At 34.0% G+C, this 25,693-nt stretch overlaps 1 protein-coding gene across 1 annotated transcript in view; it reads left to right on the top strand.

Moving 5' to 3' along the window:
* Positions 1 to 345: 345 nt before the first annotated feature.
* Positions 346 to 25,693, top strand: part of LOC150108278 (uncharacterized) — a 72,016-nt gene continuing 46,668 nt past the window's right edge. Inside the window, exon 1 of the mRNA XM_090415719.1 lies at positions 346 to 1,514. Coding sequence (XP_090271845.1) covers positions 684 to 1,514 — 831 coding nt within the window. The 5' untranslated portion in view covers positions 346 to 683. The remainder of the gene's footprint in view (positions 1,515 to 25,693) is intronic.

Below are 25,693 nucleotides of genomic sequence, written 5' to 3'. Positions count from 1 at the left end.
ATGCATTGGGAGTCACGGGAAGAAGGGGGGGGGTCAGAAGAAGACTGCGTTGTGAGGTCCGGTTCGGCACCACCAGCATCGTAATCACCTTCCCCATAAAAACAACGACCACGTGCACTTAGAACCAACCCTTCCAGACAAAGGTTGCTGCAGGTATGGAATGCGGCAATAGCTGCTCGAACCTGCATAGCCGGTAGGGGAGGAGGTAAAACGAGGGGGTCACGTGATACGCCTTAGGTATGTCTCGCTGTGGAGTCTTGACTTAGCGTTTAGCAATAGACGGTGCCCTCAAATACCCGATGTTCTGGTTGTGAGTCGCTGAGAGGAACAGACGGAGCGTCTCACAGGTAAAGCTTTAGCCTACGTAAAAGTATGTACGCATTTCAAAGTGCATGCGCGCAAAAAGCTAGCTCAGTGGTTCACCATTGAAATGACATCGACACCAGCACCTTATTTTTCTTCAAGAAATTTTATTATATATCATACGTGACTGGATATATTCCTTACAGTAGTGGCGCCCTCATCTGGCGGTAGTCTGAAGCAGTATTTTTAGCATCTACATCAACTGACAATCGATATGTACGTTTGTGATATGAGCAGCGTTTACTATTAATTGCTGTGAAAAATACTCATTGAACTTAGGTGATGGTCCGGAACACGTAAAAGCCGGTTAGCAGTCAAACATGGAAATTTTATCTTACAGCTGGTTAGGAGCTTCTGCAGTTGCTCCTTTAACCGCCATCCTTATCGTGTGGACAATCTACATCTTCCATACATACAGCCATAGATGGAGAATGGTAGATCTTTTTCTTCTGGCTGTTGTAGTGCAAGAACTCGTTTCCACTCTTTTTGTTCTAGGTTTCGCCATCACCAGTCTTATTCATCCCTGTCTTGATATCCCTTGTGGGTTTATAATATGGGGACTTATTGCGTCTCGCACTTTTCAAATCACTACGCTTACATCACTTCTAGTAGACAGAGCCCTTACCATTCGGTGGCCTTTTCGCTATCGGTACAGTATTCGAAGAAGTCAGATTCGATATCATATCGTTGTACTTGCCGTTATTTCAGTATTCGTAGGAGTCGCAGCAATTTTTGCACGATCTCCAAAAATCGCCTGGTCCGAAGAGTTTTGTTCTACCCACCCTATGACTTGGGACATCAAATTCTCCGTATTTGTCATCTGTTTATATGGAGTTCTTATTTTCACTGCCCTCGTGTCATCCGTGGATGTTCAAATTTTACAATGTAAGATGTCCAGAGCTCATACTCTTACTTCTTCTTATCCATATTACGTGAGTCATCATTATTCGGATGGAGTGAACATCGGTACCGATGGGAGTACCGGAACGGCAAGTAGCGGCAGTGCTACCAGTAGCAGCAACGGCAGTTGTCGACCACTACGTACTGTTGGTAGGAAGGACTGGAGAAGAAGCAACAGACTGGAACTGGGATGGAAGGCAGCTGCTATTGTGTCATGGGCATGTTTTCTTGCAAACCATCTTCCTTTTCTGGTAAGTAATTCTTATATAAATCATTTATATAATTTATAATTATTTATAAATATTGTCATTTATTCTTACTAATATATATATATATATATATATATATATATATATATATATATATATATATATATATATATATATATATATATATATATATATATATATATATATATATATATTATAATTTGCGTATTTATTTAAAATTACTTTTAAAACGAAAAAGTTGGTGATTATTAAAGTTGATTCTTTTTATTTTCTTTCCTGAATGCAATCTTTCATCTTTGTGTTAAGTATATTAGTCTTGAAACTTCAGTGAAAATAATTACTAGTTACAATACTCCAACTTAATATGTTCTTTTAGAACGAAAGGCCTTCGTATAGGACGCACCTGGTACCTTCCATTTAAATATATAATAATGTAAATTATATATTGTAAATTCTTGTGGCTCCGTGGTTAAGCATTACTAGTTGCTTCCTTATAAATAGAAGAAAAGTCTAAGAAAACGGAAGACCATTTATAAGGTCTTTTCACCTCGACATCAGTTCCGAATCTCGTACTTGAGACAAGTTTTTTTACGGCTGCAAAACAAAAACAAATTGTCGAGAAAAAGCTTGCAGTCTGTTGAAATAGAAAATCAGTTGAGTGAAGTTTTACTGTCCCTTCCCGATTGATGACAGACGAGCAACTACGGGAGATGAATATTTTCCCTATTTCACTTAGGCCAGCAAATGAACAGGGTTTTCAAATAAGGCAGAGGGTTTTCAAATTTAATATCGACGTTCTTTTTGTCCATGTCATAAAGCAATTGAGACACTAATTGTTATAATTTTTAATTCGTCCCGCACATTGTCTATTAATCTATTTTTGATAATATTAGGTTTCTAAAAGCACTGCCATAGCTTTACGCACACTTTGGAAGCAGATTTGATACACTAATCCACAACGACATAATGTTTTTATACTAGAACTAAAATATCCTAAAAAAAAACCCGAAGAATAACGGCGATGCAATGTATAATAATATACACTGAGTGGCCAGTTTAATTGAGATATCTACCAGTTGGCCGAGTGACTAATGTATCCGCTTTCCAACCAACATGCCGAGGGTTTGAATCCTGCAGTGGACACGGATGTTTGTCTTTTGGTACGAAACGAATTTCATCGCTCGGTGCGAGACCAAGGCCTCGCTTATTGAAGTCCAGAAGTGGTTTGAAAAACTTCCATATTTGATTTCTAGAGTAAGGTTTAATCCGAATCATGTAAAAAAAAATATTAGCATGTTAGGTAAAGAGATCCTTCGGAGCAACCTTGATATTCTAGGGGTATCGACTCTACTTATACGAGATTCTGGAAATACTAGTCATGTATCATATCCCAGGCAGACATGAATTCCTAGGTCCCTCTCACGAACATCTTTGCTCCACCATGTCTCAGAGATGCTCAATGATATCGAAATTCAGAGACTAGAGAGGTGGGGAGGTTCAAATCCATAAAGAGTAAAGTCGCTTTTTTATTTCTGTACCCATCCTTGGATGATACGTGTTGGAAGCGCCCATTGCATGCAGGATAAATGGTTAACATGAATAAATGTTTGGCAAAGATGTCAGGTTGTTTGCACCATTCAGTTCTTATTTACAGGTATCAAACATGTTCTTGACTATCACGCCACCATTTTGCATTGTTATGATACACACGATGTGTGTTCATGGCTTCTTGTTGTCGTCATACTCTTATCCTTTCAATAACAGGAAATGAGAATCATCATTGTATATGCATCTCTTACCCAGTCCTCTGGTTTTCAATGTTCATGATACTCGTAGTAGACCACTATTAACCACCAAATGTTATTGGATTAAATGTGTTGTACTATAAATCGTGTGGCCTCTCCACCCCTGAAAGAAGTCACATGGGAGGAAGGTATAAATACTAGAACAACTGCTATCAATATGCTTCATCAGTTAGTATATCATGAACGTATAGCAACTAACGCCCACTATCTTTACCAACTGCAGACAGATTACGATGCAGAAAGTGAACGTAATGGACCTTGTAGCATGATGGAAGGTATACTACAGAGTGATATGCTTATTTATCTGATGATGACGCACGTGGATATGATATAAATCAGAAAAACATTTTCACAACGGCTATGTTATGCAATTTGAAAGTAGAGTTATGATGTCGGAATGTTTTATATATTTTCGCTTAGTTGCATTAAATTTGGCATCCTGAAGGCCAATGCTCGTCGTCATTCTAGATTAGTCTTTCTAGACAAGAAAGACATCACACATTCTTTCGCTGCGCTGTCTATAACAACGTGGCGTAAGGACAATATAGAAAATCTGCCTCTGTCTTGGAAATTAGAGACAAACATTTTCTGGTCTTCTAATTTCCAATGCGAAAACATACTTTTTTTTTAATACCATTTAATATAAACGAATACCGTATGAAGATGAACGCAGATAATAATGCATTATAGAGTTAAAACAGTAGATCACTATTAATGAATACAACATGTTTTATGGATGTACACTTTTTACTTTAAAGAAGCAATACAAGATTCTGGATCTATAAGTAAAAATCTTGTTGAGAGAATGTGTATTCACTCTATAACTTGCACATTCGTTATGTCCCATAATCCCTTTCTCTTAATATTTCAAATAATATATATTTAGCGTTTAATGTACTGTGAATTCTGAAATCTAGGTGAACTGCATAAACTATGCAATTAAATGAGAGTTCGAGGAAAAGTAACTTATTCGGAAGCAACTATCTAATATAAAAACATTCTCATCTTCGTGCAACTTTACTCACGTCTCACCTTCAACCTAATTTAAACTGTTGTAATTAAAGAAGTTGTCGTTCATTGCTTAAAACGATTAGCGATCTGAGGGCTGTTTGTAATAAAATAGAAAGAAACGCGATCGAAACAGAAGCTTGTGACCTCAGATATGTGTTTGATTTATTTTATTCCTTTTTTAAATGACTTATACACTTACTAAGTAATCCTCCATGTAGGATTACTTGTCAACATTTAAAAAATACCTCCGCCACTCACCCAATCCATTTCAGTAATTGTCAGCATTCACCCCCCCCCCCCCCCCCGAAATTACGTATGTATTGAATCGATTGTAGTTTCGGATAGTTATTATTCTATCGGTTGTCAATCACTAGATTTCAGACTTTCACTGTTAACACACACACACATACGCACATACACAACGAATTTATATTTAATGATCTATTCGGTTTTGACCTCCATCCTGAAAGAATATCATCTGATCGACCTAGCGTCAAGTATCGCATTATTATCAAAATTTATTTTTAATAGATAATTAAGCTTAGGTAATTATAAGCTGAGAATGAAGGTCAGAAAACGAGGAAATTCTCCACTTCCTGCTAAGAAAAACTTCTGCACAGTAGGGAGGTTGAACTGGTTGTACCAATTAAATATTCATTCATTCATTCAACTTCCTACACAGTTACTGCTATACAAAACGAAAAAAGAAGAGGGGCAATGATAAATGCCATTTGCATTTGTTCATTCTCGTTTTTCCACATGCGTGTTCTATATAATAAAACTTCAGTGTACTTGATTACCCAGGAAAATGGGATGAAGGGGACATGGATAACTTCAAAACTTGGATAATACAAAACACACTAAGAAAGCTTGCACATATTATGTTTGTGTATTTCTAAGCACATTAACTAAAAAACAAAAAGTTCAGAAATGAAATACAAACAACTGAGTCCACAAGTCCACATGAATTATTGCAGTAATTTTGTCATCCCTATCTTCTTTACTCCGATGTTATCCTTAGGCGTGCCTAGTATGGTAAATCGGTTCTGTGCACAACTGACACGCCCCCTATGAAAGTCATAGTTTTGGAGATGCATGACTGAAGACATTGTTGCAAGGTTCCATCTCACGAGTTATCTTTTCTTTCATTGTCAAAGAAAATAATAAATAAGCTGAAAGAATGCATTATGTTTAAAGTTCTCAAACTTTTGGTCTCAATACCCTCTCTTATTTGGTTGCCGTTCCAATATAAATTATAGAACAAGAAGAAAAAATTTGCAACCAACCAGCCATTGTTACTGACATATTTTGGCTTCAAAATTAATAAGGTATTTGTACATATAATAGTTATAATTACATTTTTAAGCCAAAACGAAATTGATATATCAAATTATTATAGCATAATTGTTAATTGCATCTCATTGAGTTGGAATACTGCATTTGTTTCCGGCATATGAAATTAAAATAATAAAATAACAATAATAATAATAAACTTAAATCGGCATGATATACTGCAAAACGTGACAAATTTAAATTTAAAAGACACTCAAGTAACTTTTGGTGTATGATTCCGAAAATAGCATACAAAATAATTGTCATCAATTGGTGGTTATATACATTTTTAAAGATTGTGAGGTGATCGGCTTTATTTTAAAAGAATAATCCATACATTTTCAGACAGTTACGCCCTCTCTTGGTTGGAGTTTAATTATTAATTTTGTAGTAAATAATTATTTAATGCATTAAACCGTGATTAATGCATGGGTGATCAAAGTAATTTTCTATTTTATTTGAATTAATTCTTCTTACCCTTTCGTTTGAAATTAATTACATAAAATTTTACTTGATTCTTTTTTAGTTACTCACGATTCCGGCGGTTTGGGCACATTTGTATAATTTTAACTTGATCGCGATGTCACGATGTTTAAGAATCCTTCATTTTATGAGCAGGAGGAATTATACACCCAAAATGTTGCAACAGTGAAGAGATATATTTGTTGAGTAATCATTAATTATATTGGAATTTAACTTACAAAAATAACTATTTACCATACAGGATAATAAAGCCTCTTCGAATTTGGCTTTTGGAAATAAAGTGAAACATTTATATAGTTTGGATCTCAAATTCTGTATACTGAAAATTTTTCCCATTTTTTTTTTTTTAAATCTCGATTCATGTGGATAATTAATCAAGGGCACGACGCAAATTATTTTCAAAATGTCTTGTTTATTTGATACCACAGAAACGCACTGCAGTTATAAATTGCAAGGATTCACCATGATGTATAAAATCAAGATTGATAAATAAAATCGTATGAATTTATCAGTCGTTGAATCTATATTGCACACTATAGATTCCATGAGTATGTAGATACTCATGGAATCTGTAAAATTACCAACGTCATGATTCAAAAGGTCAATCCTATATTAAACGTAGCATTTGATTGGTTGAAAATAATCCATTGAAAAATTCAAATAAATAAATAAAACAAATAAAAACTGCCCAGACCACCCCGTATATTTGCATCTACTGATGACTCTTTTGGATGGCAGTGGCCGTGAACTTATACAGAACCCTGCTGGAGGCTGATAAATGACGCAATGCTCGTAAACGGAATGTGGTTAGGTCGTGGATTATAGAGGATTAATATGCAAAACATTATAGGATGATGTCGTGGAGTCTCATTTGCATGTTAAATAAATGCATGTTTCAGAGGCAAATAGAATTTCTGGCCATCAAATATTTATAACAACTCCAGAGGTAGTAATCTAATTGCATGCTTAATAATTGCTTGCTGCACAGAGAAATAGGAATTAGTAATAGAGCTGAATGCTTTTCTTTCTTTATGCTTTATTTCCCGTGCTTTGCACGACATGTAAAATGAGTCGAGATTGAGGAAATGATGTAGTAGACGCCTTTTGTTGAATTACAAGCCTTGAGAAAAAATAAGACTTGAACAGGTATCTTGCTGGAAATTTGGTCTAGACATCTCAAATCTAGGCAAAATTTCCACTAAGTCTTTCTTGCTTGACGCTCTTGAGTTTCTGGTACTGGCAATTGTCTTGATGGCCGAGTACTTAAGCTTCCACATATCACCGGAAGGCAGCGAGTTCAAACCTTACCGTTGACATAGATATTTATGAAAGTTTTGAGGTAGACAGCAGAAGGTTTGTTAAGTAGTGCGGTTGTAGTGCCAGAATAGTGCACCGAGAGTGTAATGGAGAATTGAACTGGGGAAAAAAAATGCTTCATCTCTATATTGAGTTTCCTAGCTTATCTAACTCATGACCAATCTACACTCTGATGTGCTATATATTTCCAACTATTGTGAGTCAGATTGACACGAATTAGTATCATTTTTAATCGCTTCTATTTCTTTTTTTTTTCTTTTTTACAAATGATATTATCATGTTATATTTAACATTTTATGCATTCATTTTTATTTTATTTTATTCATTTATGTTTAATTATTTTCGGTATTATAATTGACATTTCTGCATTGATTTGTATTCAGCAGAGGTTCGATGAGCATGAAATATTTTGAACGTTTTTTTTTTTTATTTTTATTTTCAAGGTTTTTAAAATATGTTTGAGTGCTGTGTTGTTAATCCGAAAAATTTTAAATTTTCAAAAACGCTTTTACTTGTTTGTGACTTGGGGATCATTGGGAAAACATGATATTGGTGGGAGGATAGATAATGTAACACGATAAAGAAATTAAAGCATAGAAATGTTTGAATTTTTCTAAACTTTCTATTAGAAATAAAACATATTAATATATGTTAAGATGCTGTTTTTTAACATATTTTTAAAAATCTTAAAAATAACTTAAAAAATTGAGAAAAAAAATTTTGGAGCCACAGCTGAGTTATTGCTTCAGTTATTGATTGTTATTGCTATAGAAATTATATAACTGTTGTTGTACAGTATTATTATTATTATTATTATTATTATTATTATTATTATTATTATTATTATTATTAAACTACTCAAATATTATTAGTTTGAAACGAAATAGAAATAAAGTTATTTGGATAATTTAAAGATATAACCTTGTTAAAAAGGAGTTAGCTGAATTTTTTTTTTTTTGAAAACCCTTTTGAACTTAAAAAAATGATAGGGCATGGAGTAGGTGAGTCTAAAAGTTCCGAAAATTAGGGTAATACAAAGATACATTATCAATAAGAACTTTTTATTATATTAATAAGTTTTTATTAATAACCAAGCTAACTGCACTAATGCAAAAGTACTTGCGTACAAAATGCTGTTTTGCAGGATGTAGAGAATTTGATATGTGGCTTAGGTGAATGTTGGTATTACGGGCCCCCAAAATTGTCTGACTTTATGGTCTTGAAAAATAAATGATTAGCCCAAGCTCTCGACAAGAAACTTTTCAATAACTTTTCTTTTATCTAAAACAAATGAAGATGGAGCTAATCTACGTTCTTCCCACCGAGAACAACAAAGAATGCCTATCATATTTCCTTTTTTTTTAATGTCGGTTTCCACCCACGAAAGATTATTAGTAAACCTATAGCACGTTTATACCATGAGTAGGATAAGGATATTTTTATCACTTTTTTTTTTAAACATGGAACTTTTTCAAGCCACTTCAGGCCTCAAATAAGGGGAGAGGTGGTCTCACATCGCGTGATGAAATTCATCTCCCGGTTGGAGAGTGGATACGCTACTCGGCCAACCAGGTCGACCTTATACTACAAGCTACATAAACTACAAACGAAGTGGAACATTTTAAGAACGTATGCTTATTAATTTTATGGTTAGATTTCTTTTGGAGTTATAAATTCTACTCAAATTCTGTTGGCCCCGAAACACACTTCTTAATATCAGTTTATACTACTTACTACTTGCATACTTACAGACTTTCCTAGGATAGTGTCAATCATCAAAACAATTTTTCTGTTTCCAGAATCTAGACTGAATATTTAGGATTTTGATCATTGATTCGCCAAAGAAAACATAAAACACAACGAAAAAGAAAACATTTCTTACTGAATGCATGGAAAAGTTTTCTACGGTTAAGTTGATGCAACCAAGACTTCTAACAATTATTGTTGGGAGGAGCCACTATAAATATCTATCTGTTTCATAAAAAAAAAAAAAAACATATCATTCAGCCAGAATCTTTATCCCCGTAGTCTTTTTATTTCTGTACATTGCTTGTGTTCTGGTTGGTTTGCGGGATGAAAACCCCGAGTTTCTAGGAAAAAACTTCCACATCCGAATGAGAGTTGCTCACCCTTTATTCGAAAAGCTTAATGGGTTTTTTTTTTGCTTTCTAGAAAGGATTTGAACCCAGGTCTTTCCATCCAAAAGACATCGTCGAAACCGACTGAGCTACGAAGGTTCTCAGTACAAATACTGGAAGCAAAATGTTGAAGAGACCTAGATTCTGAAAAAAAATCAAAACAAAACTTTATTATGTATATTCTTCTTTGAAATTAAGAAACAATGAAGCAAGCCTATGGTAAAAGATATCTACCTGATGGAAATATAGCCCTCCAGTCTTAAATAAATATGAGAAAGTTCTTTTGTTTTTACCAAATTAAGAAAAAACTGAGTTTTAAAACTGCAGCAATCGGTTTTTATTGATCTTTACACTTTTCTCTATTTTAAAGCACATGTTTTAAGCATCTGAGTAGTCATTAAACATGGGCTGGAAAAAAGGAAATCATTGTGGAGTGAATTCAAATGGAAAGAGGATCAGCAAGCTCATGAGAATTATAAAGCACGAGCCAGAGTGACCAATATGGTCACCTTGGAAACTAAATCAAAGTACAAGAGGAAATTAACTGAGTGAGCCAAAAATAATCCCAAATTGTTATTTCGGCATGGGCATCATTATGACTGTGGTGGAATACTTTTGATAAATGCTGTTGTAAGAAGGTAACGAAGCAGACGAAATAGTTGAATTCCTGAAAATTACTTTGCAAAGTTATATTATTCAATTGGAGATATTGCAGTAGATGATGTGACAAGATCTCTTGTGGAAACAAATGTGCATAGGATATTATGGAACCTTGATATGAATACAGCTATGAGATTAGAATGAATATCAGTTCGCGTATTACGAGAATGGCTAAGCAATTGACAGTGCCTCTATCGAGACTTTAATTTGGGATCCCCATCTAAGCTCTGGGAGTTTCCAAGAGAGTGGAAAGAAGGGAAAACAGTTCCATTGTATAAAGGAAGCTCCTAGACAGAGACAAAGTGACACTGAGTTAGACAGGAGAGAATGGCTACATGATAATAATAATAATAATAATAATAATTATTATTATTATTATTATATGACACCTCCAGGGAGTCCAAAGACTCATCGAGGGAGAGTGTGCCAATAGCATAGAACGATTGATCCCCTTCCAACTACTAACCACGTTCAAACTTGCTTAACTTTTTGCGAGCCATTAGTAGCAGAGGTTCTACCAATCCACCAACTTTTAACTTTTGCTGGCTAATTCATTTGGAGTTGCAGGTATCCTGTCGGATGCACATGCATCCGACAGGATACCTGCAACGCTGTTATATAAATCGATGCAAATGAGTATGGACACGAAGCTGGTGATATGTGATGTGGATTAGACGTTGGCTAATGGATAGACATCAAAGAATAGTTTATGCAGGAGTAGAATCCAGAAAAAGGTCTGTAACCAGTGGTGTGCTACAGGGCTTTGTACTCGAACCTGCTATTTAGTTTGTACATTAATGATATAGGAAATGATCTGAGGGGAAATATTCAGTCATTTGCTGATGATACACAACTGGGTAGAGTAATAGTTAATAAAGATAATATAGATATCTTGAAAAGTACTTTAAATAAACTGATGGTATCGGTAAAGGAGAAGGGTTATAAGTTTGATGTGGTAAAGTGCAAGGCTACGCTTGATGAAAAGCTGTGTACTACATTGATGGAATTGGGCTACAGGAAATTTACGAGGCAAGGTATGTGGGATTACTGATGGTCTGTATTAAAGTGCAGAGGGAATATTGCAGAAGTGGCTAAAATATCTTATATGCTTACTTAGATATTGAAGAATACATTGACAAGCTGAAATGAGGAAATTATGCCTCTTCTTAAGACATTGATATGATTCCATCTGGAACTGTGCATAGATCTGAAGCTTCTTATATGTCTTCAATATATATATATATATATATATGATAATTTCAATAATTAAGAATGTAATCACATACTAATTTCCACACATATTACTATCCGTGTGAGTCAGACATCGAAGTTTAAGTATTAACAAATCCAAGAAGATAATGAATTCAGTTTTTTTTATGAAATAATAAAAAAGTAGCAATTTAGTCACATACTTGGGGGAGGGAATCAGCGTAGCTGCTAAAAATTACAGGAAATGTAATGTGAGAATGATTGTGTAACTCACTCAATGAGTCCATCGAACTTCATGGAAATGTCCGTGTAATGTTAAAAGGAATAATACATTTCTAATAGGCACATAGAACCTAAGAGTATTTGGGAAGTTTAAGAATATTTTAATAATCTTCCTAACAGATTTAAACAAACAAACAAAAATGAATAAAAAGGGTTCAAATACTCGAACATGAATGATTATTTGTTTAAGATGTGTCCAAGCATCCTAATCAAATATTAGAGTATTTGTTAACCAAATGAGTACTCAGAAGAAATGGAAATTTACTCATCCGGAACGTCATTAACAAAATTTCAGTAGATACGTTGTAGTATCTAGTGCGATTGCGCTAGAGTCATTAAATTCTCATAAGCAACTCACACGTTCTCCATCTTCTAATCGAACAAAACTCAGATTTTTTTTTTTTAAAGTATAGGAAAAATAAATTCTCTAAAGTGTGTTCATTCCCTAAAAGGAATAGCTAGTGCAATTTTAGCCTTAACCTTTTGCAAATAGTTAGGCAACCGTTCTCCAGCTGTTATCATTGCCGAGTTGGAGTGCATTCCCTTGGCGTGCTAGACGACATAACTTCCTAAACTTAACGTGTGTGTTTTTTATGCCGATTTTACTGAGTGGTGGATTAAGATCTTGTGATTTATCTTGTGTAGAAAAGATCTTGTATAGAAAAAACTTACTTGGCCTGTGCCAAAGATCGACTGAGAAAGGGCTGGAGACGATCTAGTCGGTGACCGGAAGCGTATGTATAAAGTCATTCTTCTGAACACTTTGTTTTATGAGAAATTATGGGACAGAAAGTTTATCAACTCCTTTCTGCATCTAAAAACACAGGTTTTGTTAACATTTCAAAAAAAAAAAAAAACATCATTATACGAGGAGGTCGTAAAAGTGTTGACGGCAAAATTACTTCCGACTACTTATCAGGAAACATAAAAACATTACAAATGTTTTTACGGAGTTCATAATGTTCCGGTTACGACCAACATGTACCCTTCCGACAGTAAAAAATTGTTTGTGACAGCTACAGGTTCTTTTATTTAGGATGACTTGCCATGGCACGAAATCACAATCATTGTCTTTGATAATTTCAATAATTAAGAATGTAATCACATATTAATTCCACGCATATTACTATCCGTGTGACTCAGACAATAAGTTTAAGTATTAAGGAATCCAAGTAGATAATGAATTCATTTTTTTTTATGAGTAATTTAGCCACGTACTTGGGGGGGGGGGGGAAATCAGCGTAGTTGCTAAAAATTACAGGAAATGCATCAGAAAATGGAACTCCCATTAAAATTAAGTAAGATATGCCGACAAGGTAGAACTGTAATTCTCTTCACACAAACTATTTTTTTTAAGGATTCAGAGTTCTGTCTCCCGATTTTTACTTTAACGAAGTATGACAACAAAAAAATGTCGAGAGAAAATTATCCAACCGTGATAAAAGTAATTCCTCTTAAAGAGATTTACAGTATGTACATAAAAACCAAAAACTTCTTCCCGCACTCCAACAATAGTTGAAATGTGACACATTTTAACTGATGTTTTGAGTAAGCATTTAGGGAACTTGGAAACAAAATAGCTGATAAAATAAATAAATAAATAATAAAATAACATTGCTAGACGGTGTTGGAGCGCTTCAAAAACAGAAACATTCATGTTAGATGAACCAAAAAACGCTGAATCTCGAAATACTACAAGTAAACCAAGTTCAGGTAGCATTTAAAAACATCTTCATTTGACCCTCCGTACTTGACCTTCCTTAGAAATATCTTCACTTGATACACAACGATATTTAGTGTCATGAAATACATGTACATCAAATAAATATTATTTAGTGGAAATAGTGGCGTACCAAGATGGGAGACAAGGGGCCCTGGCATCCCCCAAAGAAAAAAAAAAAAAGGGGGGGGACATTAGAAAATTTTCCAAAAATCTTTTTCTAATTAAAATTAATTTTTTTTATTTATGTTGTGTCATGTCTTCTATTTCTATACTACTTCTGAATTAGTGATCACATAAGATGGGAATACCCTATAGCTCTCGGGAATCACGGCCGCTGTGAGCACAAGGCGAACAAAGTAGTGCTCGGGCGCTACTTCGTTTACCCGAGCCGGGCCAGAGGAGATCACCGGTATCATGTATTGGCGATCATTGCAGATGCTCAGTCACAGGTCGTATGCGTTGCGTAGTGTGTATTCTCAAATCGTCTACCCAACACGCACCCCCCCACCACCACCACCACCACCCAAGATTAAATCCTGAGTGCGCCACTGAGTGGGAATAACATCGTTTCTTATTTAGCATTCCGGGAGGATACATTAAATTTCGGCGGTGGTGAACGTATACCGGATAATTACCTACTGATTTCGAAAAAGCTAAAAGAGTGCCACCTATTCACTCCTGATGAATGAAAAAAAAGTCTGAGAATTTACGTATTTTTGGTTTGCACTGCGCATGAAAAGGCTGCTTGTAGTGATGTGAATTGCGATTTGAATTATGAATTATAACAATGGGGAATGAAAACGCGTTAGAGGATTAATTTCATTTTATTTTATAGTAGCATGTAAATAGTTTGTTGTAATAGTTTAATTATTTATGTTTTAATAATTAATTTTTATTGAATTGGTATATTTAATATATAAATTAAAACGTTTGTATAATTTAAATTGGTTGTTTTTAATTCCATTTCTTAAATTCTTACTAATTTCTTTCTTTCTTTTGTCTGAATTTGTTCATAAAAATAAGGTTATTTTATATGCAAACACACCAATGATTTTGTAGCGCTCCAAGCGATAAAAAATGTACACAATTTCAATAATTTCAGTTAGCGAAGGAAAATTGTTCAAGCAGACGATGTTTGATTTTTTAATTCTGAGTTCATAATGTAAGTAACGAAATTTCGTACTTTGTTTAAATGGTGTAGGAGAGAAATTTTATCTGAGTAATTCTAAAAAACGATTTATTCGTCGGATTAGAAAATATTCAGAAGCGATTATTCGAATAATTTCGGGAGCAACGTGAATAATTGGTAGGTTCAAAAATAATTAATAACTGATTGTTTTCATTCCAGTGTGTTCATCACTTTTCTAAATATACTGTATGTGATTAGATGAGTAGTCAGTGGACAATCGTAATTTAGTTTATTTCTTTATATTGTATCTTATTAAACTGCATACTGTGTGTCAAGATTATATAGTTTTATAAAGGTAGCTATATAGAGAAACTACCTATATAAAACTATATAATTTAGACACACAGTATATGAAGAAAGTTATTCATTTGTACAAATGGTTTTTTAGAATCTATGTATCATGCTGAAAATTATGGTTGCGATATAATTTTGACGTGGTTATAATTTTGGACAGCAATTTGCACAACATAAATCTCATATATAACCTACCACTACAATACAAATATAATATTATTATGTGAAAGCACATTGCTATCTTCTGACTGGCAGTTGTAATCCCACATCTTAATATCACCATGTCAGCCATGAATTATGTGGAACTGACTGGAACCCAAGGTATGGACTAACATCACTGCAGCAATAAAGAAAAAGAAAAAGTTGCCTAACAAGATCCATATCTACATAAGTGCAAACCAGTAACTGACCAGACAGGACCGCAGCAAGTAAAGCTTGTGGTTTATAAATCAGTCTTTGCCGTAGACTGCCTGAAGCTCATTAGTTGAAAAACGGCTTTGAAATTTACATTATTATTCGGCCTGTCGGAAAAAGAAAAAAATTAAAATAAAAAAAAAATGAGACATGTGTGCGCACATAGATTGACTTCATATTTATTTCTGTGACGTTAAATTTTAGATGTTAAGAATACAAACTTCGAAGCCATTTTATTTGTCTGTCTTCACATCTCTCTCTCACTCTCACTCTCGTATTCTCACTCTCTCCCAAAGCAACAGGGACGCATATTGTAGAAGTGAACTTTCGAATAATAAATATGCCAAATTGTTAAGGAAAGATGATCTAAAGTGAAATTTATGGAACGAACTCGTATTAATAATTAGTTTATATGCAATATGTTTCATATTTATTGTACTACGCACTCTCGATAAATCAAGATGCTACCTTTCCAAATGAATGTGGAATGAAACAATAAATTTCTTAAGTAAACTATTACATATATGAGCATCTCTTTTGTTAGGACCACAAATTAATATAAAATACAGTTTGTACAAGTCACATATTCTCTTGGAGTGGGGAGGGGGAGAAGAATCGATTTATAAAACTGCAAACGAAAATTTAATTCCAGATTTTTTTTTTTTTTTCTCCACTGAGGGAGAGGAACAGTCATAAATTTCTCGAAGTGTGAAGATATACAGAGTTATTTCGATTACAATGTGGTCATTGAAGTGAAGGTAATTATTTGTATAGTGTAGCAGGGAGAATGTCTTTTACAAAATGCAACTAAATCCATTCAGGTGAAAAAAAAAGTACATATTATGACTGCTAGCTTCGCTTGCAGCTGAGGGGTGGATGGGAGGTGGAAAAATAGTCTAGAACAGTGATTTTCAACCTTTTCCATAATACTGCACACCTAGACTAATTATTAAAATTCTGCGGCACACTAAAAATATATTCTTTTAATATTTTCGATAATCTGCAAAAAAATAGGCATACTTTTGATTGATTTACACACACAAGAAGAGGGAAGACCAGACACTAATAAATAAATGCGCAAATTACGACATTATTTCTTTCAATTAATTTGCTTTCATAAATCTAGCGGTACACCTGAAGACCTCTCGCGGCACACCGGTTGAAAATCGCTGGTCTAGAAGAGTTTTTATGTTTATTTTTAAAACAGTTTCATCCATGTAAATATTAGAAATTATAACACATTAATATGCTAGTTTAGATCAACTGGGAACTCTGTTCTTTAGATAACCATGGTACTTTCATAATTCTTCTATCTTCCAATTACAAGGTAGTTGTATTAAACTGGAATAAAAGTCCATTTGTCATCTAAAAGACATGCGGTTTCTAAGCGAAGAACATTATCTACTCAGCTACCTTGGCTAGTATATTTTTAGATAACCATGGTACTTTCATAATTCTTCTATCTTCCAATTACAAGGTAGTTGTATTAAACTGGAATAAAAGTCCATTTGTCATCTAAAAGACATGCGGTTTCTAAGCGAAGAACATTATCTACTCAGCTACCTTGGCTAGTATATTCTTAGATATTCATCATTTCCCGGCATTTTGCACTCCTTTCCTTATATACTTTTCTTTATAGGTTTGTCTTCATTACAATAAAAGCATGCATCTATAGGTGGATTGAGATCCCAAAAATGGTACCGAAAAATACTGATATAGCTTCGCCAGTATTGATGCCATCTTAAAGCAATCCAAGCTACATCAGCTTCAACTCAGAAACTATTACGATAGTCCAGCTGCTTCCGTGAAATATTAATATTATCATTGAATTTAAATTTCTTTCCTGGGAAAGAAATTTGGATTCGATTTCACTTGTAAGGAGATGAATGTTCTATATTTTAATTTCTGTAAGTTAGTTGTTTGCTGGTGTCAGGTTCTACCCCCCCCCCCACGTCTTGTAAACGAGAAAACTGAACCACGCGAATTAGCAGACATATATAACATCCGACGTTCGAAGCCAAGTTACTTTCGCCATAATACCATTCTGCTTAATATATGGATGGAATGGAAGACACTCATTATGACAAAACAAGTATAGAAGTGATAAATCCAAAAACTCCAAAGGGGGGGGGTGAGTGGAGGGAAGAGTTTCGTCCTTACTCATTTGAGACGTCTGCGCTTTAAATGGAACAGTTTAAAAGTTTTAAATTATTTCAAGATTTTTCATAACAGATTAAGTCGATTTAACAGCATCGATTTATAGATTGTTCCATTTAAACTAAAATTAACATCCCTGGACAAATTTCAGTAAAGATTCCAAATATCTGACTCAAGCAATCCTAAAAAAAAAAAAAAAAAACACCTGCAATAAAATCTTTATCACAAGCAGAATCGTTAAGCCTAGGCCTGGTTTGTAGTTAAGACCGTTCACTGTCTGGAACTGTATATTTTTTCTTTCTTATGTTCCTTGACTTTTTTTTTTTTTTTATGTTTCTTTTCTCGACCCAGAATGGAAAAAACTTGTACTGTGAAGACGCGATCACTTTTGCAGTTCATGGCTTTCTGATGCAATTTCTTTCTTTTTCTTAGAAGTACAGGTACGAGGGAAAATATCCTTAGGGATTGCTGATGAGCTACAGTTTAAAAGAAAGGAACTGGAATGCACCGAAAGATGAAGAAGAGATCAGTTAGTGAATACATATCTGGGGGATGAGGTAATCAGTTGAACAGTGGCGATGTCAATGGGTGAAGTAATCATTTGAATGGCGGATATATCGCTTCCGTTTTTTGTGAATGTCTCTGTTTAAGAAATAAGAAACGGTATGTGCAGCTTAAAAGTGTAAAAAAAAATCAAACTTTTTTTGAATTACTTTTGAATTAATAAAAGTAATAATTAACACACTTATAGAACTAAAAAACAAGGTTTGTTTTTAAACTTTTATGTTTTTTCATATTTGAGGAAATTTACATAGGAAAGTCATGGAGCACATTTTGTTTACTATGCATATCTATTTGAAAAGGAAATATCCTTGTCATGCACCATAAATCTTCCCTACATAAATACGTAAAGAAGCCAATTTGATGCCTTTTATTCCCAAAGGAATTAGGCTTTCTTTTACTCTTAATCGGCAATTAATAGTCGAGTTCTTGACTATAGAGGTTTGAAGACCAACTTGTCCGTAGTCAAAAACCTCGATGCGAGAGTATACCAGGCAACAGCCACCATTTCGCGTTCCTAATCCCAATTGACATTACTGTGAACTACTATGAGTTTTAAGGTCGATTTTTCTGAGTTTAAAAGAAGAGTTTCGGAGAGAAAACTAAAAAATTGTCTATGTCGACTAACTCGGAACCAGGCTGAAGAAAAAAAGTTTCCTTTAGTTAGCGAGTAGAATTGAGCCGGTAACAGTTTTTCTTCAAGCTGTCTTACATTAGATTAAACTGTTATCAGAATGCTAAACAGACAACAATCTTTGCAATATATGCTGAAAAAATGAGAATTAAATGATATTTTATTTAGAAACATGGATTAGTATCGCTCTCTCTTGGAAATAAAAAAAAAAACAGTCCATGTTAGGCTTTTTTTTATTCTTTCTTTTTTTTTTTTTTTTGAAGGGAGAGGTATTTCCAGTTAGTCTAGTTGTTTGTTAAATGGATGGTAACCAATTTATACGGAATTTCTCTCTCGAACAGTCAAAGTTGGGTTTTTAGGTGTGTTCCCCCCCCCCCCCAATTAATCTGATTGTTGGTTGAATGGCTAGTAACTGATGCGAACTGCCCTTAAAAATATTTAAAACGTGATTCAAAGTGTATGTGTATTTAACTTGAATACACTTGCACTCAAAGTACATGTGTATTCAAGGTAAATTCAATTATGCTAGAGGAACTTTTTTTTTCTAGACATTTTTTTCCCAGTTGATTCTCGAGTTAGTCGATCTTTGAAACAGATAAATATGAATTTTCTCTCTTAAGATTTCTAATACCTCAACTCACCAAAATTAAAATATAACATACTAATAAATACTGATTGCGATTAGGAACATCGTCTTTCGTCTAGCATGCCGCAGAAATGTACGAACATGAATTGCACGCTTATGAGAACGACGGGGCATTTACTGTCGGATGGAATGACCAGAGTTCGAATCCCATAGGTTGTTATTTTCAATTACGGCCGAAGTAACCAAGGCTATGAGATCAGTGTATTCCGTCTGTTCAATGCGCACGTTCTTCCGCTTTTTTTTTTTTTTTTGTCTGTTCTGCGGGATGAAAAACGCTATCAGCTCACCTTCCCTTGAAAAGCCCTTATAAAAGTTCCTAAGAATCCTACACAGGATTCGAACCCAAGTATTTCCAACCAAAACGTTGTCAATACTCCCTGAGGCGAATCCCACTAGGAAGTGAGAAACTTTTATGAGGGCTTTTACAGTGAAGGCAAGATGGCCAGTCTTATATGGGGGGGGGGGGGGGGATTTTCTTCCTGGAAACTTAGTGTTTTAATTTTACAAAACAGACAAACCGACCGGAAAATACACTTAGTTAACAGGCATAACAAACTGGTGCCATTCCCTTAGCTGATTTTGCAATAGTTCCAATTAAACAAACCCCAAAACACTGAATTGCGATGATGATGATGATGGAAATTGTTCAGTTGTCTACTCATTTCTAATGTCAGGGCTAAAACAGCACTGTCTAATGTAAAAACTGAATTGCATCAGAGAACTTTTACTATCATCATCATCATCATTTTATGACTTCTTGAGCATTTACAATCGTCTTTCTGTAAGATTACAGAGTTATTAAGACAAGATGAAAATCGGTCTGCGTGTATTCAAATAAATCAAATGCGTGTACTAAGTTCTGTCTTCGCTAAATTACGAACTTTATAAGGAATACTTTATATATTTAGATTAATTTAGAACTTTATTTAGATTAATTAAATTAAATAGTTAATCTAAATTTGCCAATGTATTTCTATGAACTGACGAAGCGCTAGAAGGCAAAAGAAAATGGCGAAAAGTGGAAATTAATAATGCGTGAAAGGGAAAAAAGTCGTGATTATTAAGTCTAAAAAGTTTTTAAAAACATTTTTTTTCCCTATTTCAATTACATGTTCACTAGTCTTTTTTCTTTTCATAAAATCGTATGTGTGTAAAGATAACGACAATGCTTTGTGTATATCCCAGCATTTTCGCTGGAGAAAGGCAAAAAAACAAACAAAAAAAATTTCAAAGAACTGAATTAAAACGCTTCAATAACTAAATATGTTTTCCGTGTAGGCACTTATATAATGTTTAAAGTCTTTTATTTAATAGCAGCATTAAAAATTACACGTTTTTCTTCCTTTTCTGAGGAATGTTTCTGGTTCTTTTTCTTTCTCCTCTAAGGGACACCGCCTATATACTCTTCACGCTAAGTAAGCAAACAGCGCAAGACTCCAGGTAGATCAGCAGGTCTGTGGAGTAACCGCGAGGTCTTCCGAGAAGCGGAACGAGATTAAAGATGGAAGAAATTGATAGCTTTGAAGGTCAAACGTGCTAGTTCAAGTTCATGGGGACGAAAGAGGCGAGTGAGGAGGGAGAGAAAAAAAAAACTTTCCTTATTGCAGGAGGAGACGTTAAGTTGATAAATAGGGAACTCATAACGAGAAGACAAAGATAAACACTGAAATTTTTGCTTTCTTAGTAGACTATATCACTACGACACTTAAAGTTCTTACTGGCTGGCAGACTGGTTTTTAATCGCGACGGTAAGATTTCCATCTGGACACTGGTTTAATACGTGAGCAGTTTCGTTAACACGTGCAACACACGCGAGGGGATATGCATCGTGTAGTATCCCCCTGTCCGTCCAGTTTGTGAGATTCCTTACTTTGTTTTTGGGGGTTAAAAACATTTTGTTGTGTAAGGGAATGCATTGCCATTAAAATGCAGCAAACAGCGATTTTTTCCCCTCCCTCCCTCTGTATTTATTCCAGATAATGGATTACTTCACAATAGAATATTTTAGCATAATTAACGTCATCTATTCTTTCAACGACATTGTTTCATTCCTTTGGGATATTTTTGTATGATATTATAATAGCTTTTATAATCTGTCTTAATCATAAATCAGTAGACTAGCGCTTATGCTGTCATGATTTATTCAAATTAAGTGCTGTCTTGGTATTGATTTTTGTGCTTCTGATGATATGAGAGATATAAGCCGTGGGTGGCCAAAATGTCCAGTAAATGAATACTTTAATGTGTCTTGATTCCACAATAAACAGGCCTAATGTTTTGGGTTGCTATATTTATAACAATGGTAAATGAGCTTTATGTTTTCTGTTGTTATAGCGACAGTTTTTTTTTTTCTTATGCTTTTCAAACTTTAAATATGATTGGATAAAACCAAGGATAAGATTTCACAATAAAAGAAACCCTAGCGGCAATTTCAGGCATGCAAAGAAAAAATATGTAAATTTACAAAGAATTTCGATTTTTTTTTCTTGCCGTTGTTTATAAAACGTTTCATAGATTTAGATTTAACTTTTTTGCACGATTGTGTAATAATCTCATGTGTATTTTAAGTATAAACTCCTAATGACAGCATGATGTACAGCGGTACAAAGATCTTGTTATTTAATCTGCATTCCACCTTTTGCATGGAGTGATATAACAACCGAACTTCAAGTTGTACTTTAATACCATCTTCGTTTTACTGAATAAAGAATGTCACCTTCAAAGTACTTTTATTCATCAAAGGGCGCGATTAACACGTACTACTCGAGCCGTGGTTACGTGGCTATTCGATCCCAGGAGGAGAAGGTAGCAAGTTTCTTTTCATCTTTCTTTCTTTCATACACGTGGGTTCCAATAAATAAATAAATAAATAAATAATTTTAAACATCTAACTTAGACTGTTCCTCTGATACTGCACGTTTTTGCCATTGATCACGATATTGCTTAAAAGTTCATCGCTGCAGGAAGCTGGCTCTTGCTTCCCTTGCACAACGCATTCCCTTTTTGAGACTGCTTTCACTTTTTGGAAAGTGTGATGCTAAAAGGATACATGCTTCCATTTTAATAATATACGGTTATAACAAGTGGAAGAAAGAGTAATTCTTCGTGAGTCGATAATTTTAAATTGAGTACATACGTGATTAAAAAAAATGGCGATTCTTTGACTCGATCATCTAAAATTAATTGTTGTCAGCTAACTTCGAAGAATGATTCAGTATTTTATTTATCTATCTATTTTATTTATCTATATATATATATATATATATATATATATATAGAAAAAATATATATAGAAAAGTAAAAATATGAATTGGGGTATATTTAAATACAATTGAAACTTTTGCAAACTTCGTTTGATTGAGCAATTTGGCTACATTTGCACAAAAGAAGAATGAAATATCGATACTTTTTCACCAAGCAAAGCGAATTAACTTTTGTGTAAAGAAATTAAAATTTAGGAATTATAGCATTACAGAACTACTTTACAATTATTACAATAAGCAGGGGCGGCTCGTGCATAGGCACTGCAGAACCCCCAATTTTTCTCGATATATAAATGCATTTATTGATTTATTTATATTTGCTTGTAATATTTAATTTTATCATCAACAATCCTATACAATTCTCTTATTTTGTATAAAAAATAATAAAAATCCATCTTGTAGCACTTAGGAGAGCGAAGAACACTAGCAGCACTGTGTTTATCACAGTGTCACATTGCTACGCGCGAAAGCATATGCACGTCATAATGAGATGCGAGCTATTAGCGTAATGGAGCACTGTCCGTAGCGCAGTTCCACTGTTGTTTATATGCAGTTTGCGCCAGTAGAAGAGTGTTCATAGTTCTTATCGTGTTTACTCCGTCTCTTTAAATATTTGGACATTACAATTAAAGGATTTAACTGTAATGTCCAAAAATTGTAAATCCATTCCTTTAATTACAATTAAAGGAATGGATTTTATTTTTAAGTAATTTTTTATTATGCTAAACTGTGTAATTTTATCGATAATAAACAACATTTGTTCATGAAACAAAACAAGAAGAATATATTTTATTTTTAAGTAATTTTGAATTATACCAAACTGTATAATTTTATTGATAATAAACAAATAAACAATATTTTTTCGTGTTTAATTTTTTTTTTAATTTTTACCATAATTTTGATATTTTATCCAAACAAGTATACACTGTACTTACAGTGTGTATGTATATTTCGAAAGTTGCAGCACCCGCACGATTTCAAGCCACGAGCCGCGGCACTGATTGTAAGTATCAGGCCTCCAAGGAATATTTAGTATTTTGCACTAGTTAAAAGACGTAATCCCAAAGAAGACCATATTTCAGACAATTGCTTTTGATGTCTTTTAAGTACTTCAATATTGAAACAGCTCATGGCAAAGGTTCCTAATTCATGTATTCTATTATCGACTGTATCTGGCCTTCACAGCAATTATAATTTTTAAATCATGCCGGCAACAATAATAGAAGAACACTTAAGTGTAAAGTTTTGTATTTACAAGTAAATTTCAATACTTCCAAAGCAGGCCTTTCATACATCGTCTGTATAATAATTCTTAACCTGTTATTCTTTATCATAAAGTGCACTGCACCTGTGCATTAGAGGAACAAGAAGCACATTTTCGTACGAAAAGCGATAGACATGTGATAGAAATTTCAAGCGGTAATTTTGTTTTAATTTACAATTGCAAAAAGAAAGACAGAAAAGAAAAGGAAAGAAAGAAAGAAAACATTGACCTCATTCCTGGAGGAATATCTGAGCTGTTTTCACTTTTTTTTTGTCTGAAAATAATAACAAAATAAAATCAAACATCTTGGTACATAAAAAAACAGGTCATGCTATTCTTTTTCTTTTACTTGCTTTTCTTTTACTTGCATAAAAACATTTCTTCGTTTATTGAAAAAAGAAATGAGGTTACTAAAATAATAATCAGCAAAAAAGTTCCTCTTAGTGAAACTTCCCGGATGATTGAAGGCAACTTTCAATAGTCATTTGAAAGATAGTTCTAAAACTGAAAGGAGAAACTTTTCTCTCCAATATTTTTTTTTTTAATTTAAATTTATGAAAAATCCATGCTTGTCACCCTAAAGTTCAAAAAAAAAAAAAAAAAAAAACCAGAGAGAGAGAGTTTACTTTGAAACAGGAAACATGTTTCTGGATTTACTGTCAGTTTCAGTACTGTGGAGATGGTTTATACAAAAGGTGCGCAAGTGCGAGTCTTCAGAACAGCCTCGATATCCCAGTGCATCGACTCCAAGAGGTTCCAGCAACGCGAGACAAATTCCCACAGTTAATCAGATTTATTGATGGTTAGTCCGTCTGGCGAACAGCTCATTCTCAAAGATGCTCAATGAGATTGAGATCCGGTGAGTGAGTGAGTAGAGGGGAGTGAAGCCAGTCTATTAAAAAGTCATAATCATGGTTCTGTAACCATTCCTGGGTGGCACGTGATTTATGACATGGCACGTTATCCGTTGGAAGTATTTATCATATGCGGGATAAATGGTCAACACGAATGAGTATAATTCATGGACAACGATGTTAATTTGCATCGCTCAACCCTTGCTCTCTTGTTAACTGCTATAAGAGAGATGAAATGAAAGAAACTAACCCCTGGATAATTCAGGAGATAAGAAACTATATATATATATATATATATATATATATATAAATTAGAGATAAAGAGCATACAATTTTAAAAAATATATCCACACAATTAATATTATGAACATGGTTTCAAGTGCTGTAGAAATGTGATGTGCTATAAATTAAGAGAACATAAAATTTAGTACTATAGAAACGAATTTCTTAAATGCCAAGGTAATTCGACAAAACACTAGAAGTTTGTGAATAAATTAATCGACAGAGATACGTCAACAAACCCTTCCTATACTCAAAAATATTAAAAGATAACAATGGAAAAAACGAAGACAAAAAATTAGTTGACGAATTCAATAGTCATATCCTCGCAATAAGCAAAAACTTTCTATGAAATGTTACTAAATAAATCTTTGAGGTTTTTAATCAATGGTGACTCTCTCATAAATTTACATGCTAATCGTTCTTAACCAAATTTATTCTTTTATTTTATGTAAATGTGAAATGAAGATAGGCTGCGATATTTCTTAACACCTGGAGTAAATCATTTCTGAGTTCACTGAAACTGGATTTACTGTCAGTTTCAGTACGGTCGAGATGGTTTTTACAAAAGGTGCACAAGCGCGAGTCTTCAAAACAGCCTCGAAATCCCAGCATTCGATGGATTCCTTTGAGACCTGAGAATTGTATAGAGGTCTACTTCACAGCTTTCATTAGGTACTGCTGG

Source organism: Typopeltis vanoorti, chromosome 3 (genome assembly GCF_054136105.1).
Source record: "Typopeltis vanoorti isolate ZY-2024b chromosome 3, IOZ_Tvanoo_1.0, whole genome shotgun sequence".
In the NCBI taxonomy this organism is placed as follows: domain Eukaryota; kingdom Metazoa; phylum Arthropoda; class Arachnida; order Uropygi; family Thelyphonidae; genus Typopeltis; species Typopeltis vanoorti.
This window is presented reverse-complemented; position numbering and strand designations above follow the sequence as displayed.